The sequence below is a fragment of the Juglans microcarpa x Juglans regia genome, chromosome 2D, assembly GCF_004785595.1.
Source record: "Juglans microcarpa x Juglans regia isolate MS1-56 chromosome 2D, Jm3101_v1.0, whole genome shotgun sequence".
Classification (NCBI taxonomy): Eukaryota; Viridiplantae; Streptophyta; class Magnoliopsida; order Fagales; family Juglandaceae; genus Juglans; species Juglans microcarpa x Juglans regia.
This window is the reverse complement of record NC_054596.1, coordinates 18,298,310-18,307,148: the sequence shown is the minus strand read 5'-3', so window position 1 is coordinate 18,307,148 and position 8,839 is coordinate 18,298,310. Positions and strand designations below refer to the sequence as shown.

At 34.4% G+C, this 8,839-nt stretch overlaps 2 protein-coding genes across 3 annotated transcripts; one reads left to right on the top strand and one right to left on the bottom strand.

Moving 5' to 3' along the window:
- The first annotated feature begins 1,697 nt into the window (after positions 1-1,697).
- Positions 1,698-2,099, top strand: LOC121249322 (B-box domain protein 30). The gene has a single exon (XM_041148030.1). It carries the CDS (start codon positions 1,698-1,700, stop codon positions 2,097-2,099), a length of 402 nt encoding a protein of 133 aa, XP_041003964.1.
- A 2,154-nt stretch (positions 2,100-4,253) lies between these two features.
- LOC121251213 (zinc finger protein CONSTANS-LIKE 12-like) lies at positions 4,254-8,600 on the bottom strand. 2 transcript variants are annotated; one of them, XM_041150578.1, is made up of 6 exons: positions 7,313-8,600; positions 6,856-7,077; positions 5,937-6,283; positions 5,097-5,279; positions 4,469-4,577; positions 4,254-4,330 (listed from the first exon to the last, which is right to left on the bottom strand). In XM_041150578.1, exons 1-4 carry the CDS (start codon positions 7,901-7,903, stop codon positions 5,153-5,155), a joined length of 1,287 nt encoding a protein of 428 aa, XP_041006512.1. In that variant the 5' UTR covers positions 7,904-8,600; the 3' UTR covers positions 4,254-4,330; positions 4,469-4,577; positions 5,097-5,152. The 2 variants fall into 2 exon arrangements, with proteins under 2 accessions (XP_041006512.1, XP_041006511.1); XM_041150577.1 differs by having other exon boundaries at positions 4,469-4,574; positions 7,313-8,599.
- Positions 8,601-8,839: the final 239 nt, after the last annotated feature.

The following is an 8,839-nucleotide window of genomic DNA, read 5'->3' as shown; positions in this document are numbered from 1 at the left end:
ACAATCTAAATGGAATCTATAAGAGCTCCAAGCTTTCAAGTTTCAAGTTTCAACCACATATGTGGACTGATGTACCAACGCTAACTCTCAATGTGTGGACAAGGACACCCCCTCCTCTCCCCGCTTGCCACGTGGGCTCCATGAATTATGGGAGTCCAATAGAGAGTGGGCAACCAAGGGTGTACGTATGTATACAAAACAAGTCAAATCAGTTTACAATCTCGTATTATTTTTGGTCGAAAAAAATTACGAAAATAAATAGAAGAATACTATACATTAATCACTATTTATTTTTATACTCTATTTATAATTTTTTTTATTATAAAATATGATGATATTATTCATAAAATATAAAATATAAAATATGAAATAGTAAATAATAACTGATGAAAAGAATTTTTTAAATAAATAATATTTCTAGTTTTCTAAACCCATAACTTATCCTACATGCAAAGAACTCTATTCCTAGTAGGTGGGTCCCAAAATAAAAATGCCTAAAACATTCATGGCCATACAAGAAAGCTTTCTTCTTTGGAAACCCAATTTGACTTGCTAACCACCCAACAACATAAATCATGGCTATTAACAACTCCCCAAGAATCCCATAAAGCATAAAGGGTTTATTCAAGTTTTATCTTTGCCTGTTTTGTCAAATTTAGTGGTGTCACAAAAATTCTCCATTTTGCTCGATTATTAAGAGGAACCTTTGGTACAATCAAATTATATTCTAGTACTACTTCCCCCAATCACTCCTTTATCGATTGTGGTCTGCAATTCTTCATTCATTAATTTTCTTTTTTCATATATTGTGTTGGGTGGAATATAATTTTTTTTCTTCTTTTTTCTTTTACACAGATGAAATGAGATGAGATAAAAGTTAAAAGTTTAAAAAAATATTATTAGAATATTATTTTTATTTTAAAATTTAAAAATGTTGAATTGTTTATTGTATTTTATGTGAAAATTTAGAAAGTTGTAATAATTTAGATAAAATGAGATGAGATGGTTTGTGAAAACAAACTAGATCTAAATTTCCCTATGCAAATATCTAAGACTATTTAAAGCATATAATTTCTCCACCATAAGTCGACTCATTTGGAGAGATGTGAATTTTGAGAATAATAGTAAGATAATTTGTAAATAGTTATGAGATAGTTTGAATTGAATATTTTTTAAGTTTTGAAAAATGAGCGAGAAAAAGTTGAATAAAAAATATTATAAAATTAAAATATTATTAGAATATAGTTTTATAATATTATTTTTCTTTGAAAATTTGAAAATGTTGAATTATTTTTTATTTTTTAATTAAAAGTTTAGAAAATTTGTAATAATTAGTTTGAAAATATTATAGTGATTAGTTTGAAAATATTTATATTTAAATAATATTCGAAAATGAGATGAGATCAGATCAGATAAATTTTTTGATATGAGACTTATTTTCAAACAAGCCTCTATGATATGACCAGAACCCACGAAGCTAAAAGAAAATGCTGACATTATTGAAGAATTCTCGGACATAATTCAGTTTCATGGCCTCCATGTGTGAAATAATAATATGTGGCCAACGAAAGAAGAAAAAAATAATCTTTCTTTTCAGGTGGAATAATAATTTTTGCATCTTGTCTACGTACGTTCTATAAAAGGCTACTTTCCTCCAACTTCTATGCCATTGCCACGCCATACTGAGTTTCTAAAGAATGTGCAGAGGACTACAAGAGGAAAAGTTAGGTGGACTCTGCAGGCTGCAGTCCACCCACCTAGATGCAGAAGATACGCCGCCTGCAGGTGCCACCGCCGCCACGGTGCCTTGCGAGCTCTGTGGCTCCAGGGCTTCACTCTATTGCCAAGCCGATGATGCTTTTCTGTGCAGAAAATGCGATAAATGTGTTCATGGGGCTAATTTCTTAGCCCTCAGGCATATTAGGTGCTTTCTCTGCAACACATGCCAAAACCTTACTCAACGATATCTTCTTGGAGCTTCGTTCGAGGTGGTGCTTCCAACAATAGTAAGTTTGTCGGAGGGAAGTGATCATTCATGTAATTCGGACATAGGGAAGCAGTGCTCGAGGAAGCTAAAAATGCCTTTTCTGCTGCTCTGATCTTCACTTTTTTATTCTTGTTTCAGATCAGTATTTTCTTATCTTTCACCATGTATTTTTCTTTTTTTTTTTTCCTTTTCTTTTGAGGCTGTCAGTACTCTTTGTTTGTTCCATTGGCATAGAGGATTTGTATCTATGAAGCATATATATATATATATATATATATATATATTGGCCATACATAGAGCAGTGAATTTCATATGTTTCTGGGTTACCGGATTCGCTAGTTGCAACATCATCACAAGTCTAAACCAATATTGATGGTAATATGAACCATAAGGGTATAAAATTTAACCATATTTACTTCAACAAGACGCATATTTTTTCTTTGATCCTCACGTTCACATATAAATTGTTGAACTTTACTTCACAAAGATGGCTAGCTAGCTATATTGTGGACAAAAGTCTGTCTCACCATACCAGAAGGAATTTGTGGTGGTAAATTAAGAAGGTGATCCAATCATATGCTGGTGGGTAAATATCTGTTACAAAAAGGATGCGTAGTAGCCTCAAAATAATGAATAGATTGTTCATGTTACTCTAGATTTGATCAATGGTTGATACAGATTTATAGCTCTAAAAACAAAAAAAGATGACCCTTGAATATGATTTTGGGAAAGAAAATGCGATTTATATACTATATATCCTTGTTCCACTCGTATCTTAGTACGTTATTATTTAAGAAAAAAAAAAGAGTTAATATAATAATAGATGGACAATATCACTTCAGTATCTAAGAAGGAAATGGAACTAAAATCATATATAAAGAGCATACCCGAATGTACGTCCCAGAAGTTCCAAAAATTCATGGCTCCATCATCTGTTCCACCTTCTGTTAAAACATTTATATAGTGTAATATGGCCTCATGTATTGTTCTTATTACCCCACCACACTGTTTTGTTCTGATCATTGCTAGACTATCACAGAGATAAAACCATTCATATGCGAGAGATGTGAGATGTCCCAACACACCCATCCTAATAATACCACAAGCCAAGACTTGTAGTTTGCACTCTCTAACTTCCATTGACCCCAATGGAAGGCCCAAATCACATGACTTATATGTCAAAAGGACTAGTCAATAATGCAATAGGAGCCTCATTGAAACCTTATAAAGAGCAAGAACTTCTCCTTTTCAAGCAATGTGAAATTCCATACACCACCTACCCTTATCCATATCATATAAGGTATCACAATCTCGTTATAAATGAGGTAATTGGTAGGGTAGCACTGATTAGCCAAACGAAAAAACAGAAAAGAAAATGACGTTCGACAGAAGGGAGAGATCGATGTGGAGTAGTGAGGAATACCGTCAGCACCAAGAGTGTGTCCAAATAGCTCAACATTATAAAATGTCAGCTCAGTTGCTGCCTCGTGATCTTTCACTAATTATTTATTGGTGATTCGTCTTTTAAAGGGAGCTAAAGTTGCTGCTAAAATAGCACACAAGATTGGTATATACAGCTCCCAGATGATTGCAAACTCTTAACCAGAAAGCTTGCTTCAATTCATGTTCTGGACTTCCTTGCCATCCTTCTAAAGAAATTTTACCAAATAGCGCACTCTCAAACTGTAGCCAGTACTTTTTTCCAACAGAGGTCTTATTCATAATCTTTAATTATAAGAGATAATAGAATTTTTCCTTTGCCAATGTTCTTAACTTTAGACCAGCCAGACACTCTTGCAGTTTAATTTTTCTCTTTTCCTGTAAATGAAATGGATCATTACTTCTAGTCTTTCTATGCAAAAAGAGGACAAGAAAAAAAATCATAAATCAAATATTTAGTCAAGTGCTCAATTGGTCTGTTCATATCTGACCAGCTTGAGCAATACTGTAGATCGTACCCTCTTTTTAATTTCTAGCACAGAAACAAGAATTGAGAAAGTACCTGGAGTAGTAAACATGTACTCTAATAACAAAAATATTCCAGTAATGGAACAGAAAGTGTATTGGCTATTTATTCTTTGATATGGAAGCTGTAATTTTATTACAAGTTGTAAAATAGGAATATGGTTAAAAAAATATTACATTTGAGTAAAAACTGATTAAATATATAATGCAACAAAGACAATAGAAAATGACTTGCGACAATGTTTCTACCTTATGGCAAGGTTGCTGGAGGTGGGGGCAGCAAAAGCGAACGAGGCTTTTCGCTAGGATACACAAAAGGACATGAACCAAAGGTTCTCACAGGAGGTTCTTCGTCAATTGCATCTCCCGACTGATTATCTGTTGCCATTGCCAAAACATAAACAAAAGAGTAAGATATTGACTGGTGAAATTGGAAATAATTGCCTATATATGAGTTTATGTGACATATTAAGTATAAAAAGTAACATTATGTAAGCAATTAGTTGGAAGACTTACTAAAATATTAGGTGAGGCAGTATACGGATTCCAGAATCCAGAGATGTGAACGTCTAATTTATTCTAAGGGCTACCAGTGCTGAAGATATGCTAATGTGCACAAAATCTGCTGCCATTTGATTAAAGGAGAAAATCAAGAAAATTCCAAGAAAGGGTGCATAATCAAAATGTTTTGTTTTATATTTTGCATTGTAATGGTTCCAAAATAAAGGCAAAGCACACGTTACAATATTGGATTGGCTGAGAAAGAGACAGAGAAGGTAAACAACCTGTAGGAAGATGATTGTTCAGTGGAACGTGGACTATCCCACTCTGAGATCGGGAAAGAATACACAGGCCAGCAGATATAAGAGAATGATACGAAGTCTATAGCATAAAATGAGACAACTAGGTTCTATGCCATGTGATAAGGAAAAAGACCTTAAGATTCATCCTCATAGTAAAATTTTGCAAGAAGTTTTTTCTTTATACGTGCATGATTGAGTTGCACACCTAATCTCATAAAGTGATAGAACATAGCTTTATCAGATTAAAGTGCCCATAAATCATAAAAATTGTATTTAATATTGATCATCTTGATATCCATAATCTCAGACATGAAACATAATCTAGTTACTGTAAGGACTACCTCATCCGAGCAGGCATTGCCATGCAAGTCAAGGAGTGGACATTGGGTGATATGGCTCAGAAGTTCCTTGTCACAAGAGGGTCATAATCATATGCTTCTCCAGCTTTCACAAATCTCCCTCTCACACGCTTTCTAGTATCAGCTCTGGCTTTGCGTGAGGCATATCTTATTTGTTTACCAAACCTATACATCAACAAAAACAAAAACATAGATTTAATGAAATGATAGATGTCTTAAGGCACACCTCAGTGAATAAACAATGTACAAGGAAGATTAAAGACAATCTATGGAATTTAATCGTAACCGAGAAGCAATACCAGTATTCAGTTGGGTAGTGATAGGCTTACTACCCTATTACTACTCATCTACTACCCAAGTGTATTTCAAGTTTTTTTATTTTTTTATCATTTTCTTTCATGTATTTTTTTAACATCCTTAATCATTAAGAAAAAATTAAAAAAATATATAACTTTACTAATACTCACTTCCTTAATCATTAAGTAAAATAAAAAATTAAAAAAAAAATCAAATACAAAAAGAGTATTAAATGGGTAGTAATAAGGTAGTAAGCCTATCATTATTCTTTATCTTTTCCTAAATATATCAGGATCAAGACTGAAATGAATACCAAAATAATCCATTTTTTTAGACTTATCATATGGAGCATTTGAAAGGGTAGAAATAGAAAAAGACGCCTTTTTGAAGTACTTTTGGAAATGAAACGATGCATATATCAAGATTGTATTTATAATATAAAAACAAAAGGATGCATATACACACACATATACATATCAAGATTGAATTAAAAAATATATATAAATTGAGATCGGAGACACATACGATCGACTTTTCTTTTTCTCATTGTATCTCATCTTAGCTTTTTCCCTTGCTTGTGGGCAGCTAGCCTCCAAATTTGATTCCCAAGGTGATTCAACTGTTAGAAATACGGGTGACAATCCACAATCTTGATAATCAGCTACACTACTTTCACCCGTGATGTTGGATAATGAAAGTGACATGCTTGAGTGAACTTGCCCAGTAGGTAACCCCAGATTGAGGTTTCCAGTGCAAGGTTGATTCATTGGTAAGCAATTTGCATTACCATTAATGGACTGCATAACACTAGTTGACCCACCAAGATGAGAAGATTGAAAAGCCACACAATTTTGTTGTCCTGACGAAGATGCCTGCCGCAATACACAAGGTGAGTCTTGCCCACCGAAAAAAGTTCTCCTTTTAAGTAATAACAGAATAAAAGGTCACACCTAGCTTACTAAAGCAAAAATGAATAGTTTAACGTAGTAGCAGTGCTTAAAAGCCATATTTGAGCCCTAACAAATTAAATGGCGCAAAAATGGATCTATAGTAGACTTCTGGTTCATAAAGGAATTGAATTTCACAAAACTCATGAAAATGAATCTTATCATTTTCGATTATAAGAAGTTCTCAAAAATAGGTGCGTTTTGGAATGCAATTTAAAATGCTGATCAGTGGGACTTTGCAATTTTTTTGTGCGCTATACAGATAAGATTTGTGATAAACTATTGCTTCTTATTAGAAGTATAACTCAGCAGTAATTCACATGTCAATATGAAAATGTGTCCATAATCATGTGAGATGCAAACAAATTGACTTGGATATTTATGGACGCATTATGTTCTAGATTGGACAAGGGAATTTCACGAAAAGAGAAGTGGAATAACAGTAGCAGATTATGTGTAAAAAAAAAAAGATATAAAATCCAAGGGAAGGATATAACCTCCAAAGCACTCTCAATAGGACCATTAGATTCAGTGACTGATAAGTTTTTCTCCATCGATTGGCATTCCATTCCTCCATCCTCGAACTGGTATCTGGTAGTACCTTGTGGACAGCCAAATATCTCACCATCTTTTAAGGTTAATGGAATATCATCCATGTTAAGACCTTCATAGAGATCATTGCCATCATAAATTCCAAGATCCTTGAAATCAGAAGCATCCTGAAGCACATGAAGGAAATCAATGCATGGTTCAGAATTTCAAAACGTACTTGACAAGGAAGATAAAATGTACTTTAGGGAATTACTTTTAGTTCTTTAAATCTCAAAGAGCAAATAAAAAGGCTATATCCTTCAAATAGACATAGACACCATGTAACTATTTAAAATAAAATAGACAAAAATCTTAGCACGTAACTACCTGCTTCACCAAGTTAAGAGCAAAGAAAAATACTACCTTTGGCAAACTTGATTCTTCAGGGAAGAGAGGTGCTCGATCTCTGCAGCGTGGAATGGAATTTGGATTCGGTTGAATCACAGAAGACAGCTCCATCCAAGGGTCAGACTTAGAGCAAGGTTCTAGTTCATTCAGCTTGCTTGCCACCAACCCAAATGATCCCTCACTGTCTCTTTGTTCCAAACAGTTGCTGATGCAATTCTCATCTATAGGCAGTGTGCTCACGTGCTCCCAACCACTATCAAAACCACTTGAAGGGGGCATATCAGGAAGTGAGGACAAAATCCTTGACAACTCTTCCAAAGAAGGGCAACCTGTATAACAATTCAATGGGTGGCACCGATGCCCCAGCCTTGAACACTCACTGCCATTCCAGTCGCAGCCTTGACAAAGAGACATTTTATCATCCATGCATCGGACAATTGCAGGCTGGTAGAAGCACTTTTCACATAAGAGAGAGCGCATGTGCCTTCGGGACAAAGAATTAGCAGAATGTACACACCCATCACAGTGCAAGCAAAGGCAAGCCAAATCTGATTTACAATATACCACTGCCCTCGCCACCCTACAAAACTCACATAGAGGCTCCATACTTCCCTCCTCTAACCTAGTTTAATGGTGTTATTCCTCCTAACTGAACCTTCCACAACCACCCAAGAAGTGAAATATCATTAAAAACTGACAAGAATGAAAAACCCATAAAAATTGTTTGCAGAAGCACGTGTCCTACAAATAGTCCTCAGTATAAATTGTCATTCAGACCATATGATTACGTATACAATACTATTCTCATGGTACTTATAAAAAATGATTTGCATAAACACTAGATCAATTCATAAAACATTTTCACTCATATGCGAAAACTCAAAAATATATAACATAAATACTTATATAATCGATTCCACCGTTGCATCAGTACTCCAATGGAAATACATTGTAGGGACGAAAACTAGATCAATGGAGAGAAGAAAAAAAGCACTCACCGGTGGAAAATGCCGAATTCCCAAAAAAAAAAAAAAAAAAAAACGGTTAAAAATAATCATCCAATAATGGGGAGCGAGAGAAGGTGAGGGAGGTAGAAAAACCAAATCAATCGTTTTGATTCAAAAAAGTTCTTAAAAATATGAAGAGGGTGTAGAAGAACCAGTCCTTAAACTCTCCGCTACACCTTGGTTTTGTGAGAGTGTCTGAAGCAGCTCAATACGCTATTTATAAATGTTTTTCCTTGGCTTTCTGGGTGTTCGACACTTGGCAAAACGTGGCCACTGAAAGGTAATAGCACGGTGACGTGCTACCGCTCAGTACGGAGGACAAGCAATGGCCAGCCTTTTAACTCGGACGGTGGACTGGTGCATGGCATTGATGGTAATTTACGTAAATATAACTAAAGGAGTGAGATCGACTTGAGGTTTATTGATTTCTCACTATACAAAATAATAATAATAATAATAATAATAATTCTTATAATTAGTTCATGAAGCCAGATCAGTATAATTCTTTAAATGATTGGATTTTTTAATTCAAATT

Coding starts and splice junctions, on each gene's coding strand:
- LOC121249322 (XM_041148030.1), top strand. CDS start 1,698: ATGTGCAGAGGACTACAAGAGGAAAAGTTAGGTGGACTCTGCAGGCTG.
- LOC121251213 (XM_041150578.1), bottom strand. CDS start 7,903: ATGGAGCCTCTATGTGAGTTTTGTAGGGTGGCGAGGGCAGTGGTATAT. Junction 7,078..7,312: donor AAGAATCAAGTTTGCCAAAG/GTAGTATTTTTC, acceptor CATGTGCTTCAG/GATGCTTCTGATTTCAAGGA. Junction 5,280..5,936: donor GAGAAAAAGAAAAGTCGATC/GTATGTGTCTCC, acceptor GTTGATGTATAG/GTTTGGTAAACAAATAAGAT.